A 26421-nucleotide genomic window follows, 5' to 3' on the forward strand; every position below is an offset into this window, starting at 1 on the left:
TAACTCTTCTTAGCGGGAAATATTTATTAGAGTATAATTGTATACTTTGCTAGAGTCGTAGTCTGAATTTCCTCACGACACGTCATATATAATGCAAGAAATTACTTCTCGGGGGGAGAGGGGGGGTACCATGACAATTGTCACATGTATATAATATTGACGTACTAGGAATGGCGACTGAGTGGTGTAGTGGTTAACATGTGCAGTTTGTAGCAAAGAAGAAACAATTTCTTTCCCTTAAAAATGTAGATCTACATTAATGGAAAATTCCTCATCTCCGTGAGACCTTATCAATCTCATTATTTCTCTGAGGTGAGAATGAATGATGGAGAGGATGAGAAATACATCAATTTTTTAGACAGTCTACCAAAATTATAAATTAGAAGTATAATCTCAAATTTACTAATTTGGAAATACATTAATACTACAAAATTCTATTTTTCAACACAAATTTTAATTAGAAGGATCACTAAAATTTAAGCCGTACTTTAATAAATTAAGAAGCTTAATAAAAGATTCACACTTATCATTAAAATTGCTCAGTGTTTGCACAATTAACAAAATTGCTTCATTGATATTAAATTGGCCTCTATTTGTAAACGCTGAAAGTTTTCCTTTCTTTTTCCTTTCCTTTTCTTTTTTTTTCATTTCCGTGAACAAGGTATTTTTATTGTTTAATTTATGAGTAAAATAATTACAATTTAGCTGGGCCAATGTTTATGGGAACTTCTAGTAGGTAACGCTTTCAAGTAAAAATTTAAAAAAGAAGAAAAAAAAAGAAAAGAAAAGGTTTTGAAATTGAAAAATATTTTTGTTCAAAAGTTACACATTCTGGAGAATGACCTTTATGTGACGCAACTAAAATGTTCAAGTCACCTGTCATTGCATAAAATCAAGGTCTTGAAAAAAAAAAAAAAATAAATAAATAAATATCTAACCGAACAGTCAAACAGGGAAACGTCACTTACAGTGCACACTTGACACTTTTCGTGTTAAAATTAATTTGAAACATGAATATGAAAAAGTTATATTTTTTACCAAATGATAAGCGAATGTAAAATTGATTAAGAAACTCATATGCATAAGATATAATTGTATCTTGTATCAACAGTAAGCATTAAATAAATCCCATATATATAGTAAATGTCATTTATCGGTTGAATTTCTGTTTTCCAAAGTGATTGATAAATGATTACCAAAGTTGTACAAAAGGCTTGATCAACTTTCACAGGTTTTTTCACAGGACAGATTTAGTTCTTATTTCAGTTTAGTGCGATAAGGTAATAAAAGGCATTTACTTCTGTGCAATCAATTGCAGAATTTTCAAACTCATTACTATCCTTTTCTTCTTTAAATAATTTTACATTTATAAGTACATTTAAAATATATATATGGTATATAAAAAAAAATAAGATATAACAATTTGTGGCTCTGAAACTCACTTTTAAGCCTCCGCAAAAAAGCTCGGTGTCATCATAATTTTCTGGAGTATTAAAATCCATTCTCCACATAGTATTTCTGGCAGGTGGTTCCACCATCCTTCCATGGCAATCGACGAAAACCATCCAATTGAGCCATAAACCAAACCCTAGAACAGAGAAGAACATCATATTCTAACCCCAGAACGTTCGAATAATTCCCTTCGGAACGAATAAGTGACGATTTTTCAAGTTCAAGTGCACGCGTTTCTTTGTTTTAATACCAGACCGCATCTTGAAATGGATCAGGAAGTGGTGGAATACCTGTTCCGTAAGTGCTCCTCGAATGACCCGTCTGGGGGCCCATCGCCTGCCTTACAGTAGAGTTCCATCAGATTGGTATGACTGACCTACATTATTTTTCTTACGTGACTTTTCTCTCCTAGCTCTGAGTCCGAAAGGAAATTCAGAAACGTAAAACAAATTTAAGTAATTTTACCTTTGTTCCAGTTTGTTTGAAGCCCTTACTAAGTAAATAAAGTGTAAAAAGTTATAATACTCTAACTTCACGTCAAAAACACACACAATTGAAATTGTCCCAAAAAGTAGTCCCAACATTCGGTCAATCAAACCAAGAAACAGGAGGGAAATAATATAAAATAAAATAGGGTTGTTACCTTCAGTCAAAAGCACCACTTTTAGTCACTAAAATGGATTGGATAAGCAAAAAAAAAAAAGAAAAAACATGGAGCCAGAATTTTTTTTTCCAACAGTTATTTTTTGTTTATTTTTTTAAATGTCCAATTTTAGAAATAGGGCGTGGTCTTTAAGACTTCACAAGTGATGTACTTTGACACGTTTCTCCATTGGCGCACTAAATGTTTATGCTTTGCTGTCAACCGCGTTACCAGGTTATGATGATTTGCGCTGTGTGCTAATGGTATCAGTGCATGGCATTTCATCACTTGTTATGCCATGTGCAGAAGCGTAAAAAAATGAATTTCAATCTGCGTACAGATTAAAAATTGTTAAAAATTTTTTTAACTTTGTCTAATTATTTAAAAAATGGTCAAATACTATGTTTTTAAACGCGCTCTTTCAGAAAAAAATTCTTTTGAAATTTCGGAAACGACCCCATTCCGGCACCTTAGAACAACAATAACGAATGTCAGATTTTGACCAAAAATTAATTTATGATAGAAATCGGTAGGTAAATGTTTCGGTGCAACAACAACCAATGTGATGCACCATTTTAGTACTGAGCTACAGCAGTGGTGTCTAACCTACAGCCCGCGGACGACATGTGCCCCGCGAAGCTGTTCCATGTGACCCATGTGACCCCCCCCCCCCCCCAAATGTGATTGATGCAAATTTAGAGCTAAATGAGCCGAAACTGGTTTCTAAAAGGTAGATTGAAATGGGGTGAATTGATGTATTGGTAAAATAAGTGTATAGTAATGATTACAGCAATTTTTACTTGGTAGTTTTCTTTTCTTTTTCGTGATTTTCCATGCTATCTGGGAGGGGGGGGGATCAAATATATTTAAGTATTATATGCGTTCAAAAATACACGGTGATCCAAAAGTCAGGACGAACTTTAAGAAAGAACAAATGGAAAAGGAGCAAACATAAAAGGATGAGGTTTGCACTGAACGAAAAGAAAAGATGCCAGGTTTTCTGTGGTAACGAAGCAAATCAAGTTTTGTTTTCGACCAACAAATGACGTAAAAGCTTTTTATTCTTATAATGGAGTGTAAATAAGAGGGCTTTCTCAACTATGGACAGCATTTCGATGCATATAAGCATCGACTACCATTACCTGCTGCCGTTGCTCCTTTTTATATCGTTTGTTCCGTTGCATTATCCTGTATCAGAAATCCGACAGCACCATCTGTTGGTCGCTAACAGAACTATTTTTGTTTTGTTGCCATACAAAACCCGGCTTCTTTTCCATCCGTTTCGTGGAAACCACATATTTTTATCTTTATTCGTTTTCAAAGTATTCATTTTTAAAGTTTGTCTTGACTTTTGGATCACCCGGTAGTTCTCTCAATTGAAATCACATCCTTACTCTTTCAGCCAGAACGCATTAAAAGCAAATTATCTCTTGCGTGTGACAAAGACATACATAATCAATGGTTGTATATAAGACAGGGCTACGGGGTCGGACGAAAAATGACCGACTCCGTCTCCGACTACGAGAATTTTAGAGCCTTTGTCTCTTTTAATCCCAAAATCACTCTTACTCCGACTCCGCAAACACTGGCAGAGTTGCGGAATTGGAGGGAAAACGCCCAACTCTGACTCTGACTCCTATTTCTCAAAATCAATCAGACTCCGACTTCATGGTTCCGATTCCGACTCTGCAGCACACTTAAGCACAAAATTTGCACCTGATTCAATTAAATAAATTGTTGGTGTGGAAAAGCAGAAAAGAAGGGGGGGGGGGGAGGGACAAACAAACAAGGAAAACAAGAAAAAAAAGTCACACACACACTCACAAAGCTTAGAAAACTGTTTTTCTTTGAATTTAAGGAGCTAGGTATTTTTTTCACAATGATTATTTTTTTCCCTTACACCACTTTTTGAGCATCACTTCTGAAGTTCAATCACCCTCGTGTCACATAACATAAAAGTTCAATATCACGAAGTTAGCACGCATAAACCTTGTGGTATTCAACAGGTCTTATGCAAATAAAGGAAGTCCAACTCAAGGTCACTTGAAACTCAAGGTTATTACCTTTCGAAAATGGCAAAAACACAGAAGGAAACAAACTTCCTTCTTTTAATGAACGATAGAAGATAAAATTAAACTTCATGTTATCGAAATGCATAACTTATTGCGTCTGTAAGCTAACCGTAACCAATTACCCAAGTTTGCGATGCTTGTGTGTTTCCAATGCCGGATCTAGAGGGGGGGGGGGGCAAACTTTGCTCAGAGCAGTAACTTCTGGAAGGCGCAAATTCACCCTATTTCTGTGTGCGCTTTCATTGAAATTCAATATAAAAACTTGAAGAAAGATGGGTAGGGGTGGCAGTTTCGAGATTTGCTCCGGCTGGAAAAAATCATAGGTCCGACACTGTGTGTTTTTGATTTTGATTCAATTGAAGCAAGTCGAAAATTATCTTTGTTGGAGTTGGTCATGCAATTCAATACTGACAAGCATATACAGCATGTTCCCGTTTAACCTGCAAAACCTCTATTTTCACAAAAGTCCTACATATTTACTTCCAGTTGTAAAAATGCTCAAAGTAAGATCCAGGGTCAAGATGTGATAAGTTTTAAGCAAAAAATAAAGTGTGACAAAAAAAAAAGGAAGTTCAACTTTTTACATAGTCTTCAAGTCCCCTGCATTGCATTTAGATAAATTCCAAGCATGAAAAAACAATTTGAAACCGAAAAAGAAAAAAAAAAGAATTAGAACGACCAATGTTTATTCAGATATGAAACGCAGCGTTTTGTGACTTCTACCACTTTACACTCGCAGACAATTACACCTTTTGGGGGAAAATCCAGGGTGTTTAAAAATGAATAGCGGGGTTTTAACATGTTATAATATTTATTACACCAAACTTACAACCACAAGTGATATATCAAATAAAAGATAAACTCAAACAATTTTGTTTGTTGGCATCAGTGCGCATGCGCGTGGAATGTTTCTGCAGCAATCCGCTAGAAAGCACTTGTAGCAAAGATGGCGACTAAAGAACAGAAAGCGTTTTGTGTTTTACAGAAAACTTCATCTTTTAGCAAGATGGTGCGCCGCCTCACTGACATAATGAGGTATGCGATTGGCTTAACCTAACTGTACCCGACCGCTGGATTGGCCGTAAGGGGCCTAATGACGGGGCTTGTTTCCCATGGCCTCCACGGTCACCCGACTTAACGCCGTGTGATTTCAATCTTTGGGGGTTTATTAAGGACCGTGTGTATGTGCCTCCACTGCCAGCCGACCTTCCCGAATTAAGGAACAGGATTGAAACAGCTGTTGCAGCAATTACTAATGAGACACTCATCAAAGTTTGGGAAAAACTCGCATATCGTCTTGACGTGTGCCGAGTGAAGAATGGTGCTCACATTGAACACTTGTATGCTATTATGTAAAAAACTGTTCGAGTTTCTCTTTCATTTGATATATCACTTGTGGCTGTAAGTTTGGTGTAATAAATATTATAACATGTTAAAACACCGCTATTCATTTTGAAAGACTGTGTATAGCTACAAACGAGAGTTTTAAATAATATGTGAGCACACAGTGTGATCTTTCAAACTGTACAAGGTGTTGTAGAGTGTTGTTTTTTTCGTTTAATAACACTACATTTGCACATATTTTTCAATAGCAACGAAAAATATAAGAAGTATTTAACTTTTTCACTTCGACAACATATAATTCCTCTGAAATGACGGTATGTTCCAATCTCATCTTCAGCAAAGTCAAAAATAATTTTGAACTCGAATATCTCCTTGAGTTGTTGTTGTTGTCGTATTCTAGTAAGGCTGGCAATTTTTTGGATGCAAATGTTTCAAATTTTTTGTGCTGGTATTATTTTTTATTGTGAGTTATTTTCCTAAATGCAATGTGGGGGGTTCTTGGGGATTATACATAAAGTTACATTTTGTACGTTTCACTAAAGATAATTTCCGCTTCAAACTTTTCATATCTTAATTTTGCATCCCATTTTGAACACTTTTGCAGTTGAAATTGCGTCTAACGGTTGTAAAAATAGAAGTCTTGCAGGTTAAGCGGGGACACTGTGTACACTGTAAAAAAAAAAAATCCGAAACGTCACTGATTACTTCCGGGTAACGTTTCTGAATTTCAAGGGTTTGCACCAGTTTCCCGTGAAGAACAAGTTTGTAGGTGCAATATGCAAAAATGGCTTATTTTTTCGGTTCCAATGAATGAAATTATGAAGTTTCGAAACGGCAGCAGGGCGGAGGGTCACTCATAGTTTGACCTATGTTTGAATTTCGTGGTAAATTCGACATTGCATTGGACTTTCCTTTGGCAGAGTAAATACAATAACCTACCAAGATCTACTTGAAGAAAATTTACTCCCCTCTGCTGAGAAAACCTTTTGGGCACCGACTAACAACCACTAACTAGCACTTGGGGCCGACTTTTAAATAATGGTGTGAAAATAATTCCATCGCCGTTCGTTCCTCTTGATTTAAACCAGATAGAAAACGTTTGGAACTTATCGGTTAGAGAAATTTATGTAAATAGAAAACAATAGTCCACAATTTCTGAATTGGAAGCTACCAACCATCTCCCATTAGAAGAAAATGACCAAAACACATAAAAAGATTTAGGTTCTTCATGCCTGATCGTGTTTTTATATTAATTAACAAGTCTAATGCTTACACTGGATTCTTATCCACTATTTTTTCCTGGCGATTAATTCCTTATATCGTAATTCGAATTTTCAATGAGTGAAATATGCTTGAGGAGGGGTTAAAAATACTTCTGATTATAATAATAGTTTCTTTGGGAGTATATGGGTCATTCTTCAAAAAGTGTAACTTTTCTGTCATTCGCCATCTTTACTAATAATAAAACTCAAAGTCTCTCTGTCCGGAGGATGTCTGTAGGATGTCTGGATCTCAGTAACGCGCATAGCGCCTAGACCGTTCGGCCGATTTTCATGAAATTTGGTACAAAGTTAGTTTGTAGCATGGGGGTGTGCACCTTGAAGCGATTTCTCGAAAATTGGATGTGGTTCTTTGTCTATTCCAATTTTAAGAACAAAATTATCATAAGATGGACGAGTAAATTACAAATTATCATAACGTGGGACCGCAACAAGGGCACAAGCCAATTGGCGAGATACGAAATTATCGTAAGTGGAACCGTAACATGGGTACAAGCCAATTGGCGAGAAAATTCACCATACATTATTTGTAAATATACAGGCGAACCAAAAGACCTTTTAATTTTCCTATTACGGGCAAAGCCGTGCGGGTACCACTAGTTTACAATAAAACCTTTAAAAAACAATACATTTAACAGTGATTTTTAATTTCAGTAAAAATATATCTATTTAAACCTGCCAACATATTTTTTAATAATAATTTTTATTTTAGTATATTTTTGGTTTATAACATGTGAATTATCACTTCCGTGGCATGTCACACACCTTGTGTAACTATTTATGTTGCTTAATAACTTCCAAAAGCGCACATATAAGGGGGCAAGGGGGACTCAAGCCCTCCCTCCCCCCCAGAAATGATAACTTCCTTGCATTTAGTGCTTTTTTCTTTGCAAAAATGTATGAACATTTCTTTTCCAGCCATTAATGAATAAGCCATTAAAAATATAAAATTTTAATATCTCTAAAATGTACTGAACTCTGCTTCCATGGCGAAAATATCCTGCTAAACCACGGGGAAAATTTTAAGCCCCCCCCCTTAAAATTTTGAATATGGGCGCTCTTGATAACTTGTTTAATTAAAAGGCTTATTTATTGATTAGTATTCCTTTCACAAGTGTCTCAAACATTAGTTGTTTTAGTAAGTTTATTTTTTTATATTGTGTTTTAGTTCGTTTTAGTAGGACAAGAAGTCATGTCACACAATAAATTCTCACATCCGTTACCTAAACAAAAATGCCATTCCTCATTAGCACGTGGCAGTAATGACATCAAATTTTATTTTCCATGATACAAGGGAGCCCCCTTGTTTATTTTCAGTCATAGTTAAAATTGTGGGATTTTTTTCAAAAAACAAAAAGATAGATTTCGCTTCAAAAATTTAATATGGTTATTCTGTCTTTTCACCTCCGTGGACTTGAATTTCAGGGATGTAAATTAATGTAAAAAAGTGAACATGTTTTCATATGCTTAACATGTGCAGATTGTAGCAACGAATAAAAATAAATTTCCCTGAAAAATGTATTTATTAGGCCTATATTAATGGAAAATTCCTCACCTCCGTGAATATCACCTCCGTGACAGACCTTATATGTCATTATTTCTGAGGTGAAAATAAATGATGGAGGATAAATATATCAATAATAGGCATTCTGCCTAAATGATAAATTGCCATTATATCCTCTAATTTACTAAATACTATTTTTTAACAGAAACTACTTATTAAGCCGTACTTTAATTAAGAGAGTTTAATATTATATTCCAACTAATCATTAAAATAGCTGATTGTTTGCACAATTAAGAAAATTAATATTTTGATATTAAATTGGACTCAATTTTTAAATATTAAAAGTGTTTTTTCTTTTTGTTTAATGTCTATGAACAAGGCATTTTTTAATTTTTTTTTTTATTTATGAGTAAAATAATTGGAACTTAGCTGCGCCATTGTTTATGGTAGGTATAACTTCTTTGTAAAAACGAAAAAAAAAAAAGAAAACAAAAGGTTACGAAACTGAAAAATATTTGCGTTCAAAAGTAACGTTTTCTGGAGAATGACCGATATCTAATCAGTATCACGCAAAAAAAAATACCACAAGATTACGAACACATTATTTACAGATTAAATTATTCCTATGTCCCCACCGGGCTCACCTGAGATGCGCACCAGTGGGGGAGAAAGTGGGGAGGAAGCTCTTCCCTAACCAAGATCAGCGAAGCAGAAAATTGGTTTCCCCCCGTCGGAGCTTAAATCTGCATGGAACGTTTTTGTAACCCTTTCCCTTTTTGGCGAGGATTTCTTAACAGAATGACTTGGACAAAGAAAAAATTGCCAATATATGATTGAGAATTAGTTCAGCCAAAATACAATATTTTTAAAACTCGTTTAATTGATTTTGCTACTTTAAAGTATAAAAGAATGTTTGTTTATGTTTATTTATAAATTACTTTTAAATTTAAATACTTTGGCGAGACAATTCGAAAAAAGAGCTATTTTAAAGACAAAATCTCGTAGGAGTGTATTACGTTTTTCTTATTTGTTTTACTTCCAAGGATAAAAGTCATAAATTTAAAATTAAATTGATGCCTACACTTATATTCTAGAATTGCTGAAAAAACGAATGATTCTAATGGTGTTCTTGTTTTCCGGAGAACGATCAATAAAATTGTAAATTAAGATAAAAAATAAAGGAAGATAAAACTGATATGACACTACAAAGCATGCATATCATTTTTGATTAAGAAAATGTAACAAATGTTCGTTTCAACAATTTTATGATAATAGAAGCTAAAAGAATATATGTGTCAGGATTATTATTAATAACTATTGCGTACGACATTTTCTAAAACAGAGAAAGTCTTCTTCTATAAACATACATCGTTAAAGATTGAAAAACAAATATTCAAAACATTATTTACCTGACAATGACTACAATAACTGGTACTCGTCATTCTCTTACAAATTATTGTAAACTAAACTTAAGATACCAATTATGTACTGATAGTAAGCAAAATCTGGTACTAATTATTACAATATACGACAATGCTCCGAAGAAAAATGCACGTATTATATGCAAAATTGCCATTTCCGTGAGCAACGGCAAATAAGTAACACAATGGTGTACTTGGAAATTTTCCCTATTTGTATGAGTAAATATTAATTAATCACACATTATTTTTAACTACAATAAAAGATTAGACACATAAATCTACATCTGTAATATTCGTTTTTTTTTTTTTTTTTATATTTTTTACTTCGTCATAATTCGAAACTAGAAATACGGATAATATGTTAATGCATATGCAATCGCACATTTTTACTCTTTTTGTCGTTAATGCATATAAATACATAAAAACGGCATTATTACGCCAACATTAAAATAAATATATTATGTCAAACAAAAAAAAAAAGAAAAATCGTTTGTTTTTCCCCTGTTACCAAAAATTTTTTTTAAACAAATGAGTAAATGTACTTTTAAAATAAATAAATAAATAAAAACAACAAAATGACAGCTTAAAGAAATAATTTTCATTATCAAAAAAATAAATCAATAAATAAATAAATAAATCGTCTGTGCATGTTTTTATGTAGAAACATAAAGGACTCCGAATTTCTCCACTAAGCACTTTTTAACTTTCGCGTGAAAATGAAAACAAATCATACCGATAATAATTATTTCAAAGTAAAAACCATGGCTGCGGAGTCGGAGTCATTCTCATTTTGGGGTAAAAGAGTCAGATTCGGCAGTCGAAGGTTTTCAATTCAAAGACTCGGAATCGGTCATTTTCCCTTAAAGTCCGCAACTCTGCCATTGTTTGTGGAGTCTGACCTTTTTTTTTTTTTTTTTATTTTGATAAAGGAGTAAGAGGCGATGAGGAAGACTTTAAATTTTCGAAATTAGGAGTCAGTCATTTTCCCTCAGTATAGAAATTTTTGCCAAAGTCACGGAGTTGGAGTCGTGGAGTGAGAGCTCGACTAATTTTCGAGTGTAGGAGTCGGATTCGGAGTCGACTTCCCTAAAGTTCTAGGAGTCGGAGTCGGGAGTAGTTCATCAAGATCTATTTCCAACAAAATTTGTTTGAAGAAAATCCGCAATTAAGTTTGGAATTTATATTAACTTTTAGTTTCGCCGTAGGCGCTAATGAAAAAGGATTTGAACTGTTCAAAATTGAAAGGAAAATTGTTCAAATCAAAAAGATATTTTATATACATGCTCCTCAAAAACTTTTTCCTGCGAAGTTTGTTTGAAGCAAATTTGCCTCTAAGTTCGGAATTTATATTTGCTTTGAAATTCCCCGTAGGCGCTAATGTTAATTTTTTTTGAACTGTTTAAAATTGAACGAAAAACTTCAAATCACAAAATGAAACATAGGAAAGAGGTGTCCTCGCCGAGATCTGCTTGTTTGAATCGGACTACTCCCTCAAAAGTTATTAGGGGAGACAGATTTCTTCAAAAGTTATTAGGGGGGGGGGCGGACAGACCGACAGATATTTCCCCCATCTCAGTACCCTACTTTTCAATTTTTAATTTTTTAATATTTATTTAATTATCTTATTTATTTTTGAATTTTTTTTTGGTTTTTCGCAATATTTTTCAGATGCAAATAAGCCAGTCTTCTTTCATGTCTTTTTTCTTCTTTTCAACTTTTACTGGGAAAGTAGGCTAAAAACTAAGTTGAACAGCACTCAATGGTTAATTATATATTGTCTAAATATTTTGCATAAAGCATTTTTTTTCGGTAGCGGACGGCATGTAATTTTCGCTCGGGCGCTGTTGTGTCTTCAGGACAGCTGAAGCTGAAGGGGGGGGGGATAGAAAGGTTTTAAGCTCAAATTAAACAAAAAAATAAATAAAACAATAAAAAAAATACATCTGTTTTTCTTGACACTGATAATGATATTTGCCGTGGTTTTAGTGTACTAGTGATCGTACCTGTGACCTCTAAATATTTAAAGGTCAGAAAAGTCACCTATGCTTTCACATTTTCAGTTGTTAACAGACTAACCTTATCTTCTTAAATGTCATTCAAAAATATTCTTAAGACTTGTGAAAGAGTGTTTCTTTTGTAAGTGGGGGCATGGGGGCCTTATCAATACCACCAAGGGGGAGATAGCTTTATTCAATAGTATTACTTAGAGATTAAGCTGGAATGCTTCTAAAAGACAGATGAAAATGCATGAAGCTCTTTGTAAAAATATTTCCGGGAAGCAACGTATAGTTTTCGAGCACAAACCTTTTTCCTACTCGAAAAATCTTTTAAAGAATGAATGTACATACAAGAATTGGGGGAATTAGATGCACCACCTGGTCCATCATAATTGTTTCTAGTTCAACTTGCTTGTCCCTTGCTCTATCATTCAGAACTGGATTAGTAACCCCATGTTCCTTCAATATTGTGAAGATCAAGGGGAAAAAAATGTTATATGTTATGCACACAAACATTCATACTTTTACTTATATCGCTTTCCGAAAACAAAATTGACAGGGGGGTGGGGGATCAGCTTAGGAGAAAAACAAGGTTGTACGTAATGCTACTTTTAACTGATTTATCGCAAATACTGAAATATGCGCATTTACTGGTTTTTTTTTTAGTCTAAATTAATGGTGTATAGTTAAAGTACAAACAGTCTTTTCCTAGACTACGAAATTTTAATAGAGTGTCATTGCTGATACCGTTTATACGTCACCAGACACTTTGCGAATTTTGTGGCAAAAAATAGCAGTAAATTTAGATTTTAATGAATGATTAGAATACTTTTTTTTTTTAATTTTCAAAATGTGTCACTTTTGTGCCCTGGGTATTCGAGGGTCCAGGGAACAGACCCCCCCCCCCCATACATAATTTGATCTTGAGATACAATTTGTTAAAGAAAACGCATCAGTGTTTCAAATTCCTAAATTTTTCCAAAAATCAAAATAAATGAACAAAATCAAGAATATGGGGAAAAAGAACAATAAAAGTCAATTAATTATTTTTTACAGAAACAATATACATGCATGTATTTTATTTATTTGTTTATTTTTTTCAAAATTAAGACGATATCCTATGTGCATATATTGCAAGATAACGAGCTAAAAATAAATTCCACTTATGTTTCATTTCTTTTCGCCAACAAAACTTTTACTGATAAAGCGAGAGATATGTCAACCCCGGTGAAATCGAGATCGCTCGACATTCGGGGGGAGGAAAGAGCGCAGTTCATGCTTGGCGATAACTTTTCTCTTTTGCCAACCCTGTTTTAAGGTTGCTCGGTGCGCACTTCGAGTTTGCCCTCCCCACCACCCAGTATTGTCTATAACTAAAACAAGATTCTCAACACAGTAAACAACGAATCTAGATTTCCTGAAACTTAAGAAATGGAATGGCGGAAATTTTGCATTCTAAGAAACCCTTAAATGTCCAAGAATAACATTCGGGCACCGAAGAATCTGCGGAATTTTTCCAAGTACTTGGCCGGGCTGGAGAGTATAATTGAACCGTAACAAGACGTCATGACAATTTACCGGGAAAATGCTCCCGCAAAAAGGAGAGACAACAGCCCTAGGATCTCAATGTTCCCATCGGAATGTGTGGTATTTGTTGAGGTAGGCCCTCCGTTATGCTTCTCCTCCCGAATTGTTCCTCAACAACTGGATCTCAGTTAGCATTATCAGCCGAAAGTATTCTTGTGTAGGGAATGAGCTGTTTTAGGGAGAGCGGCGACGTTGAAATAGACACTCGAGAGAAGGACTTCACGGTTGTTTCGATTGTGTTCTTGTGTTTGCGGAAGATGTTGTTTAGTTTGTTAGTACGGAGTAGATTCATGGAAACATTTAAGATTTCGATAAATTTGCTTAAAAGTTCGGTATTTTATTAGTAAAGCATCTTTAAAAAATCGATTTCGATTTGCGAAAGCATTGTTTTCTTTTGTATCTATTTAACGAAGAAAGTTTCCGATATGGTTACTTCGATATTAAATCAACTGGCGATCATTTGGCGAGATCTGAAGTTTTATTCGGCAAAATTATCATCAATTAGAGAAATTTGAGCTCCTTTTGTCAAAATTCGAAGTTGAATTAGGAAAATTTAGAATTCCAGCTCCCCCAAAAATTTTAGTTTGGGACGCCCCTTAGCACTCTTACACAGATACACTCCAATGTACTTGGCACAAACATCAGCTTCACAAAACTAAAGCTATTTTCACACGGAGGCTCTAAAACACAGAATAATTATTATTCCTGGATCAGACCAAAACTGACTCGAAACTAAGAAATATGCCTTATTTTATCAGTTATTTTCTTATTCAGTTTTCGGAGTCCAGAAACAGATGTCTCTCGAGCAATAAAGAATGGTAGATAATGGTGCAGAAATTATTTTTCTCCACGATTCCCCACATTTCAGTTTATCGCCTTAAGATTGGTGTAGAAATTACAGAACTTGTTGAATTCCTTGAAATTTGACTAAAAGTGAGATTTTAAAGCTAATGTTATCTTTGCAACATTGGCGATGTTTGGCGAGGCTCGTACAGAACTTCATGTTGTATCATTGGCGTCAGTTTCTGCAGTACTAACAACTTCTGCAAAATTTTCTCTCCTGTCTACATTCTTGAGCCTGCACGAACCGAATTTAACTTTTCTCGAGAGTTGTTTTTACACTTACACCTTTTATCATATAACCAATAGGTTGAGTTTTATAAAATACGAAATATATCCATTCAAATATCAATCAATAGACTATATTAGCAATGATATTTTTTAAAGTAATTATTGAAGTTTTTTTTTTTTTTTCCCCAATATTTATGAGCGTTACCGTATAGAAAGAAGAAATTTTTGGACAGAATTATATCAGAAACTTCCACATTACACAAAGAACGATATTTACAACTAAGAAAGTCGTCCGTCAAGGTCTGACGGGTGAAAATTGCTTCTACTCTTCTACATTTGAACGAAGCAATTGCCCGTTTGGTGATATTTTGATAGTTAAAATTTTAATCCAGAGTCCAGTGGATTAACCCTAAACTCCAGCAAATAGCGCTAATAGTTGACCACTTTTTCGTTTCTTTACTCTCCTAAAATGACAATCTTACCAGTAAAACAGTTAGGTGACCGGATCCAGTTCAGCCTTGTCAAAATAAAACATTTCCCTGCATGTCAAACATTACCAAAAAATATTATCAAATGATCATGCCGTGGCACGAGTTTCATTGTTGATGACATCTGGAGCATTACTCGATCATTCGCTATTATATATATGAGGATGCTCTGCAAAGGTTCCTGGTTCTAAGCTATTTTATTAGAAAGTGTTTCCTTCCAGGCTTCTAGGTGATAGATACGAAGATGCATTTTTTTTTTTTTTTTTTTTTTACGAAAAAAAATTATTAAGGTAGGGGAATATAGGGCAAAGTGAAATGGTGAAACATTTACTCTGCTTTTAGCGCCGTCTGTATGGTAATATTTTAACTGTATAGTAGCAAATGTAATCTTTTTCCAGTCAGGAAAAAAATACTACCGAAGATTGAAGCATATAATACAGGCAATTTCCAAAAATTGATACTAATATTGTAATATTTCGTTGCAAGTCAAAAATTATTTTTGTTATTATAAAACGATAAAATTCGTGTTATTGACATTTTACACATAAAATGAGACCTTCTAATTCTCGGTGAAATATTTATTTAGTTAATATTAAGCTTATTTGTATTTTAAATATTTTCTACAATCAGTCAAGTACATGTGTGGCAAAGTGGATGGGGCAAAGTGAAATAGTTTATTTCGTTTACTCGCGCTATCATTTACTAAATCACTTACGTATTCATTTAATAATTCATTCATTTACATTCCTCCATTTAGTAATTCACTTATTTATTAATTCATTCATTTACATTCCTCCATTTTGTAATTCACATATTTAAAAATGCACTCATTTACAATCCTCTATTTAATAATTCACTTATTTATTAATTCATTCATTTACATTCCTCTATTTATTAATTCACTTATTTATTAATTCATTCATTTGCAATCCTCCATTTAATAATTCACTTATTTATTAATTCATTCATTTACATTCCTCCATTTTGTGATTCACTTTATTTATTAATTCATTCATTTACATTCCTCCATTTTGTAATTCACTTATTTATAAATACAATCATTTACAATCCTCCATTTAATAATTCACTTATTTATTAATTCATTCATTTACATTCCTCCATTTATTAATTCACTTATTTATTAATTCATTCATTTGCAATCCTCCATTTAATAATTCACTTATTTATTAATTCATTCATTTACATTCCTGTATTTAGTAATTCACTTATTTATTCATTCTTCCACCTATTTTCTTATTCATTCACTCTTTTACTTGTTAATTAATTTTTCTTCAAATATTAATTAATTAACTAATTTAATTTTCAGTTTCAGTATCTTTTCATTTTTCATTAAACTTTTTATTTATCAATTCATTTGATCCAAAATATTTTCTATATTTGAATAGAAAGTAAAAATTTTTTATTTTTTACTTTGTCCCATGGGAAAAAATTTTTTTCCTTTTTTTTAAGGCAGAAATTTACTGCCAAAAACAACAAAAATACCGTTTCAATGCAAGTTTTATTTGAAATAGAATGTTTTTTCTTTATGTACTGTAATTTTCAAAATAAATTTCCAATTTGTTCACTTTGTAAAATTCTTCATTAATGTAAAAAGAAGCGGAAAATTTTCCTTTTGGGTATGGTCTTTTGAGAATCAATACATTAAAAAATTTTCAAAGGAAAAGATTTGGTTTTATGTTACATTATTCTTAAATAAAAAATAAGTTTAAAAAATAAATAAGAACGGTGAAAAGAGTTGATTTTTAAAATATCTGCTGCGAAAAATGTAATTTTATTTGCAGCATTTGACGCTAGATGGCAGTACACGACAAATCTTATTTCGTTCATCGATAACAGCCGTACAAGCGTTTTAAAAACAGAGGTAAAATAAAGCTTGCAGAAATATTCTCTTTACAAGAAGTACTTTTTAAAAAATAAAAAATGTATTGAGTATTATGAGTGCATAAACTTTCTCCCCTCTCCCCCCCCCAGCCCCAGTGTGTAAAAAAAAAGTAATCCGAGGGTGGATATAGTCAGGGAAGTGGCGGATACACAGGGGGGGGGGGCGATTGAAACGATCGCCCCCCTAAAAGGTTTGTAAATTCGAAAAATTTTGGGGAGAAGATCACCAAACTCTCCGATCCCCCATCCCAACACATCACAAAAAATCGCCTACAACGGTAGTTTTACGGCTTTAATTCCAAAAAAATCTGAACCCCCTCAGACCAATGTCATCGAAAATCGTCAAAAATTTCAAATTTTTGGAGCTTCAATTTCGAAAAAATCGCCGAGGAAGATTTTTTTGAATCCCATACGTTTTTAAGACTCCAGTTCTAAAAAACTTATACAGGAGGACAATAAAACCTCACCTCTTCCTAACATGACTAAAAAGATTTAAGCTATGTTTTTGGAAATAGAATATCAACATATTTCCGGGAAGTGGCGCATCCAAAAAAGTTTTCTGGGAGAGCTTTTCGAAATCGAAAAATATTTTTTGCTTTCTTTCCCCATCATTTAATAATGCGAAAATATTTTTCAATTATTAAACCAAGTAGTTTCTGCGGCTTAATATTTATTCATTTATTTTATTTGCTCTAAAAGAACTAATTCGCATATTGATATCACAATTACTGTGAAACGAAAAAAAGGTGGGATGCGTGAACATGCATAATACAGTTTTAATTACCTTTATATTAATCGTATATTCATTTTTCGTGAGGTCATTCAAAAAATCATCTTTTTATAGATCAATGTCTTTATCAATGTCTAGCTAATAACTGTTCCGATCTTTCAATGTGAATTTGGAGGGAGCCACAGAAAATAAAGTGTGGTAGGCTTCCTCTTTCTACGAAAGCGCCGGAAGTGCTGCTGAGCATGATCCCATTTATTGCTGTATCAAGAACATTTTAGCCCTCTTATCAAAGTAGGGGTGCTCATATATTTAAGAATTGGAAAGTGATTTGTGAGTGTTTCCCGATCAATACGTAGTAAAATATTTTGTGGAAACCTACCTTGCTTAGAAAAGCTTAAATACTGTTTTCCCTCCGTGATTTTTTTTTGTGGGGGGGGGGGAGAAATGAGTGTTTTGTAGTTCTGGGAGTGGTTTAACAGCAAACCCCTCCCGTACCTGCGCTACTGTTTCCTAGTGAGTTTTGAACCTCGTGCCTTAATGTCTTTAAAGAAGGCCTTCAATTACGTTTTGAGGACTTCACTTTCGAAAAAATCCGGAGGAGAGCCCCCGAACCCGAGCCCTTCCCCTAACATCAATGAAAATCCAATAACCAACGCATTTTCAAGGCTCCCATTTTGAATATTTCCGATGGAAAGTTCCGAACTATGTATCTTCCTCCAGCGTCTTAAAAGATGGCTTATAACTGCGTTTCCAGGACTTTAAATTCGAAAAATTTCCGGAGAGGAACCCCGATGTTCCTCTTTCCTTATCTTTCAACATTATTCAAAGATCATATAAAATTGCGTTTTTTGAACTTCAACATTGAGGAAAAGCTACATCTAGGGAAAAGTTATGAACACCATGTCTTCTGCTACATCATCAAAGATGGTAGGTGGCCTATACAATTGCGTTTTTAAGATTCCAATTTCGAAATTTTTTTGCCGGGGAAAGCCCCCGAACCCCTTGGTGACTAAAGATATGGAAAAATACGTTTTCGAAATTCGATTGGGGAAAATTCTTCAAACTCTTTGAATCATATACATTATTTGAAAAAAAAAAAAAAAACACATCATGCTTCAGTTCTTAAACGTTTTGTAATTTTTCATTAGCACCCCCTATAATGCATTACTCATTCGCCCCTTCCAACAGGGTCGTCTGGATCCGCCACTGAGTCAGGACCTGATAACCAAGGGTGCCACCTACGGGGAGGGGTGCAGTAGCGTCGTGCAGAGACATTTTGGGGCCCGTCACAAATTTCTTTTTCGGGTCCCCCTCCATATTGTTTACAGCAAAAGTTCATCCCTAGTTTCAAAAATATTGGGGCCCCCTTCAGGCTTGGGGCCGGGCCAACAGGTGTTCCTTCTCCCTCTCCCCCTGTGCACGCCCCTGGAGAGGGTCATGGTGAAGACTGCACCATTGAAATTTTTTAGGGGGAGTGTTTTGAGGGGTATTTTTCTCTTTTTGGGGGAAGGGATTCTTGATTTGAAGGAGGGTAGTCGCGATAATGAGGGGAGTTCTCCCTTGCCCTTAGGGGGTGGGGGCACCCCCGTGATAACTGAATAAGCCAGTTGGGCCGTGCTTTGTGCTTTTAAGGGGCCCCCAAATGGTTAAAAAAATTTAGCTAATGGCTTAAATTGTAAGGTTTGACTACAGTGAGCCCCTCAACTAGCTGGGTTGAAAATTAGTTCCAAGAGATACTACATTTACTAAACAGGTGCATGATCATGATTCACGCTAGGGCGCGGATCTATGTGAATCTCGCAACTACGTATTTCTAAAATCCCCCTCCATAAAGATCCCCACCGTTCAACAGCATGAACATTTGTAACAAGTTGGAAGACTCATGTGGGTATACCCCTCCCCCCTAAAGTATTTATGAAATAATAAAAAATGTTCTTTATTTTGTTGTGGTTTGCTTTCCAATTTTTTCACTTTTTTTCGGTGCACAGTATCGTTGTATCTATGAGCCGCTTGGAAACACCACATGTTGCACACGAGTCGCAGAGAAGATCTTCAGCAAAGAAATTTCCCTTTTTGTTTGAATTCATTCAAGCAGCACTCAGAGATAGTTATTACCTTCAAAAGGGAAATTAAGTTTGCTTATAAAAAACATTAAAGTTACTTATGCATCGCTTCTTGATGTAGAAGAAACGATAATATGGGCGGTGTTTCTCTAGAAATCTATACCAATAATATAAAGCTGTAGAACTTATTTGTTTGTTTGAACGCGCTAACCTCAGGTACTACTGGTTCGAATTGAAAAATTCTTTTTGTGTTGAATAGTCCATTTATTGAGGAAGGCTATAGGCTATTTTTTTTTTTTTTTTTTTTTTTTTTTTTAAATCAGATTGACCGAAATATTTGTAATTTTAAATTAAATGTTTGATTGTTTGTTTAGTTCTATGAATGCCTAATAGATTGCGGGGTAAGTTTAGTTTTAAGAATTCCTAATAGCTGATGGGGTAAGTTAACTCATCGAGAGGGCGCTTTTGATATTCAGGAACATATTTTGATTTTGTAGGATTTTTCTATTGGGTTTTGTTTTCTTTTTGTTTGGGCGTTTGTTTTTGTTCTTATGGTTGAAGATAGTTACTTACATAAGTAAACAATTTGATTTGTCGTAGTATTCAATTGTGATTGTTCTTTAAAAAGTTTCGATTCTTGTATTGTTTATTTGGCGAAACATTTCAAATTGAAGAAAAAAAAACCGCTTCACTCTCTAAAGGGCAATGTTCAGTAGCGTGGTTACTTGGCGCTACAGAACTATACAGTTGAAGGATTACTTCATTTTAAAGCTACTAATAATCTTTTTATGTGTTTCGGCGAATAGTTTGTAATTCCAAAGAGACTTTAATAGGTTTTTAGAAAAAGGTGTGCTCGCACTTTAGTTGAAGAAAAATGATCATTTCACATCAGAAGGAAGGAGGGGGCGTGGACATTTAAATTGCATTTATTTTTGCAACTTGGATAAATATAAATAATACTGGAACCTATTTTACTGAATATTTGCTGTCCGATTTCAGGAAAAAAAATATGCGGTACGAATGTTCCTTCAGTATTTGCAGTTCTTAAAAAAATAAAAAAAAATTACAACGTGATTTTTTTTTCTTTTTTTTTTCCTTTTCTTTTTTTCTTTTCTTTTTTTTTTTTTTTTTTTTTTTTTTTTTTTTTTTTTGACATGGGGCTCTCAGGAATGAATCCGACATTCTGTTTTTTTTTATCCTGTAAAAGAGAAAGCGAAAAAAATTGCAAAATAAACACCTTAGAAAAAAGAAACTCTCTCTAGCCCCCCTCAGAAGAATGTTAATCTTTTATATAATGCTGCCTTCCCGTTTAAATTAAAATAATGGCTATGAACCTGTCAAAAACTGAAAACAGATGCGAGCGCCATTTCTAGAAAGTTAGGGTGATCGGAGAAAACAGTGGGGGATTATTTTACATAAGAATCCGCAAGAATGGTGCCACAATCATTTTGAAAAGTTTTTCCTTTGCCGCTAAGTGTAATTTAGATAAAAAATAATGGTTTACGAAATTTTAAAAGTATTTTTTTCTGAAAGAGCATTTTTAAAAACATAGGATCTGACAATTTTTTAAATGATTTGACAATGTTTTAGTATTTTTTGGCGATTATTTTAATCGGTGCGCTTTCATTGTTTATGCTTCTGCCGATGCCATCACAAATGATGAAATGTCATTCACTGATTCCATTCACAGAGCACAATATTTAATTCTCTTCTTTACTCAAGTGTATTGGCAACGATATGGTTGATGGCAAGCGTTAAGCTCAATATTTAATTCGCTTATTGATTATCATAACGCGGAAATGTGGTAGAAAGATGCACCAAAGTACATCATTTGTAACGTCATTAAGACCACGCCTTATTTTCAAAATCGAACAGTTAAAAAATTAAATATAAAAACTAAGCGTTGGGAAAATTAAAGTTTTTTCTCGCTCCATGCTTTTTTTTTTTTTTTTGCTTATTCTATCAATTTCAGTGACTAAAAATAGTACTTTTTACTGAAGCTAAACAACTTCATTCATTGGAAAAATAATTTAATTTGTCATTTTGTCCTGCACATGGGGCAAAACGAAATTTTTTACTTCAATTTGATTATTTTTCCTACTCTATTTTTATTACCAACTATTAAAAATAATATTTTAATTCATGTTGCAATAAAAAATATTCTTTTTATGTACTTAATTGTCAAACTAAATTTTTCTTTTGTTCATATTGAAAAATATAGTGTATCTAACTATTCCACTTTGCCTGATATTCTCCTAGTAAAATTTTTTGAAGAAAAATATTCAAAGCAGAAAAAAGTAACAATGAATTAAAGGGAAAGAGGAAAAATATCTTTCTGCATTTAGCGTTAAAATACAAGAAAAAGATGAACATAAAAATATTTTTTTTTTTAATCAAGAACTCCCTTGACAATGAAATTAGATTTTCATAAGTTATTTCTTGCCGAAACAAAAGACACCTAATTTCATTATGGAAAGAAAGGCAAACAAAAACTTTGCTATTTACTTTGTTTGATTAAATATTGAACATCCAAATATTTCATTCTTTTTACTTATTTTGCGGTATTTTAATGGTTCGAATATGAATACAAGAACTTAACATATTTTTTCTTAATTCTTTAGTTGTGATTAGAATGAATTCTTCTTGTTTTGCTTCGGTTTCATAATTGAATAATGTTACTCAGTTTCTTTTTCTTCTATTTCCAAAAACATTTGATGTGTAGTTTCAAAGAATTCTGCATTTGGCTATTTATCTTTCCTTTTTGTTTTCCAATGGTTTCAAATTCTACGACAATCATACTTCCAGGGGTGCCCATCAACCCCAAGTTTAATGGCGCAAATTCCCGCCCAAAATTTTTCTCAATCCTCTTTCCCTTTTTTACCTTTTATCTCTTTTTTATTACTTATTTTTTAAAAATATTTTTTTTTTGAAATATTTTTTATTCATTTGTTCTTAATTATTATTTTATTAGAAAAGTTCTGTGCTACGCCAATGACATACACACACACAAACTAAATAAATAAATGAAATAAAATGTAAACAGAATAAAATAAAATAAATAATTTAAATTTAAAATTAATTCATAAATTAATGAAATAAATAAATTTAAAAAAATCAACCTCCCCCCCCCCAAATTTTGATGCCACAACTTACGCCATAATCCCTCCCTGTGGGCACCCCTGCATACTTCTGTAATAGTAGGGGAGATAGCGACAGTTTTTAATACATTATTTATATCAAGCCAGAATTTTTTTAAATCTTAGAATAGTTTATTTAAAAGAAGAAAACGCGAGTCTACCAAAAAGTTATCGTTGCAATAATTAATAAAAAAATTTACAATATGTTGCAAAAACTTGTGAAATTGTCTGATATATATATAAGGCTGAAACTCGGTAATATTATTGATTACGTATAAACATAACGAAAAATATATGTCTACCGCGTCCGAAGCGTTGCCGTGCCGTGTCTACCACCCACGCAAGGTGCGAAAAAATCAGTCAATTTTGACTTAAATATATAAGCCTAAATTTTTTAAAAATAATTGTTTATAATGTATAAAATATAAAAACAAAAGTCTACCAGTTGAGTTATGTTGCAAAGGCATGATAGATGCCACGGAATGTCGACCTCGTACCTCTATGCGTACCGTTTATCGGGCCGCTGGCGTTCGCTCAAAAAAGTTTGCTTATCGTCCCGAAATTTAAATAAATAAAGCTGATTTATTTTTTAATAAATAGTTTAAATTCTATTTTCACTAAAATTTTTAGTCTACCGTGACTAAGAGGTTGCATATTCTTTGGTAGACGTTGCTTAAAATATAAGGTAGTTGGAAAAGTATGATTATTTTATCTTTTCATTCTTTATAAATGGAAATTTTTCAAATATTATTATTTTTTTATGATTACAATTTTCTATCATATTTAAATTGATATTCATACTTTTGTTACATTATTAATATATATATATATTTTTAACTTCTTCAAAAATATTTTGAATCACCACCTTTTCAAATACATTTCGTAAATGCGGAAGTAAAGCTGTTTATTCATCAACTGCGAAGAAAGAAGAGTGGAGAGGGGAAGGACACGCCTATAATAACCTTGGGTCTGGGGCCTGGGCCTGAGTAAGGTCCCTATAGTGGAGGAGCCGACGCATCCGCCATTTTGGAGCAAACTTGATCCAGTGCTTCGCGGCGATAGCATGGCTGCTGATGTTTATATTTCTTTAGCATATGTTAAATTGGGTCAACAGATAATAGCCATCTGCAGAACTGAAAAATCTGCCTTATTGCATTTACTGGAAAATAACAGATTTTTTAAAAAATAATAAGCACTTTTCATAATGCACTCAAAAGGACAAAATAACTTTTTTTGTGTCAGAAAGGACAATTTAAGAATTCCTGTAATTTTCAAAAATTTCCAAGAAAATGACACCACAAACGAAGAAAAGTGCGGTAGTCATGTAGAGAATGTTTTACCATTATCTAGCTTTCAATCATAAATTTGAGTGTTGAAACACGCATTTTTTTTTTTTTTCTTAAAGGGAAAGTTTGGTTTAAAATGACTTGAGCGCACTTTTCTTCGTTTGTGAAATCTTTTTCTTCAAAGAATTAAAAACTACAGGAATACTTAAATTGTCCTTTCTGACCCAGAAAAGTTATTTTGTCCTTTTGAGTGCATTATGAAAAGTGCTTATTATTTTTTTTTTTTTAAATCTGTTATTTTAAAGTTTTTCGTTTTCAAACAAAATTTTACTTTAGAATTTGATTTTTTAGCTTTAAGTTGTACCTTAAGGTTAAACAAATCATTTAATGAAATTCTGAAGTCTGTAAGTGGTCTTGTTGCTGAGTTATAAGCAAAAGCACGCCTCAGATTACTTCATGACAATCAGGCCAAGTGTAATAAAAGTGCTTAAAAAAACATCAATTCTCAACCACCAAAATTTCCCATCTATGATGGATTCTTTTTATTATATCTAATGAAAGAAATTCCATCATCTTATGCTATGATATTGAGAAAATTATTAAGTATGTTCAACAGTATTCGTAGTAATTGTTTTCGACACGTACCCCGTCTCCTTCCATAAAAGATAACGAACATTTCGTCACCTCAGAGCAACAGTAAGATATCTAATCCCAGAAATAACACTAAGATATCTTACTGTTGTTCTGAGGCGCCGATATATTAAGCGGAACTCACAGAGGTCAAAAAATTCAGATAGGAGACTCTGCAACACGTCCCTCTGACTTTTTGAATCAATTAAAAAATATTACTTTTAAAGAAGATTTGCTAGAATATTTATTAAAAAACTGGGAACGAGATAACAAAGCGATTTATTTTGAAGATAAATTTGTGTATATTAACTACAAACAGTGTTATAGATTTGAAACCATCAACAGAAAAGTTGTAAAAATAGTAGATCATATTCAATCGTGCCCCAGACCGCGAAGAATCCGACACAAAAATGATTTACCATCTTTGTAATTTTTGAAGAGCTGCAGCCTCCATATGACGTCCACCTACGATGTTCAGATACTGATGTATTAGTTATAATATTGGCTAACATGAAGTTTTTGAATTCTTAAATAAAGGTCTGGATGGAAGTTGGCGTTGGAAAATCATTAAAATGTATCAATGTCTTTGAGCTTTACAAGAATTTAGGAGAAACCGTTTGTTCCGCCTTGGTTGCTTTACACACAATGACTGGTTGCGATCAAAATCCGGCTTTTTTCCCAAAAAAGGGAAAGTCCGGCCTTACGCTCTATTTACAAAGTCGGAAGAATACACAGGAGCGTTAACAAATTTGAGTAAGTATCAGCCATCGCACAATGTAAAATGCATGTCACAAATTCGAATACAACTGGAAATTTCGGAAGAGTTGTGCGCCGAATGTACAGACAAAATAATGTAGAAAAAATTAATGATGCAAGAACCATTACGTTTTTAAAAGTTTATAAAAATTTCGAAAAAAGATAAAGTAATTCTCGAAAACGTAAAGAGTTTTGATCCGTCATCCTTAACCCTATGTTAGTCTGAACTTCGTGAACATTTCCTCAGAACAGCTTGCATTTCGCAAATTTGGACAAATTCTCATTTAAAAAATCTGACAAGCTTATCACCTCTTGATTGTGGGTGGAAAATTGAGGAACACTGAAAAGTTTTCAAATGGTTTACTGAAAACAATTACCGCAAGCAATAAAAGATGTTGCATTCGAAGCACAGCCTTCTGCCTCAGGTAATCATTTTTTTTTCAACCAGACTTGACTTTTAATAAAATTCTTTCTTTTTTTTTTGTTATCAATTGTTTTCTATTACAGATATTAATGATTTTACCGAGACAGCTATTAATAGTACCGACATTCACAGTGATGATGATTATTGAACTGACAATGATGCTAAGTTGAGCGTAAGACATTTTGAATATAAATTCAGCAACGAAAGTGAAAACGAAAATTATTTGGGCGAGTCAGAAGTGAGCGGCGATGCACCTGATGAATAGTTCGTTTAAATAAAAGTATGTTCCTTGCTACAGTTTTATAGGTTACAAGTGGTAACCGCACGGCTTTGCCCGTAATAGAAAAATTAAAAGGTCTTTTGGTTCGCCTGTACATTTACAAAGAATGTATGGTGAATTGTCTCGCCAATTGGCTTGTACCCATGTTACAGTTCCACGTTATGATAATTTCGTATCTTGCCAATTGGCTCGTGCCCATGTTACGGTTCCACGTTATGATAATTTGGTAATTTACTCGTCCATCTTATGATAATTTTGTTCTTAAAATTGGAATAGAGAAAGAATCACATCGAATTTTCGAAAAATCGCTTTGAGGAGCATACTCCCATGCTACAAACTAACTTTGTGCCAAAT

The 26421-nt window shown here is 33.4% G+C and overlaps 1 protein-coding gene across 1 annotated transcript in view; it reads right to left on the reverse strand.

Moving 5' to 3' along the window:
* LOC129220761 (uncharacterized) overlaps positions 1 to 26421 on the reverse strand; it is a 220340-nt gene that overhangs the window by 9391 nt on the left and 184528 nt on the right. The window contains exon 2 of the mRNA XM_054855189.1: positions 1443 to 1588. Within this exon, the coding sequence (XP_054711164.1) occupies positions 1443 to 1588 (146 nt within the window). The remainder of the gene's footprint in view (positions 1 to 1442; positions 1589 to 26421) is intronic.

The sequence above is a fragment of the Uloborus diversus genome, chromosome 4, assembly GCF_026930045.1.
Source record: "Uloborus diversus isolate 005 chromosome 4, Udiv.v.3.1, whole genome shotgun sequence".
In the NCBI taxonomy this organism is placed as follows: domain Eukaryota; kingdom Metazoa; phylum Arthropoda; class Arachnida; order Araneae; family Uloboridae; genus Uloborus; species Uloborus diversus.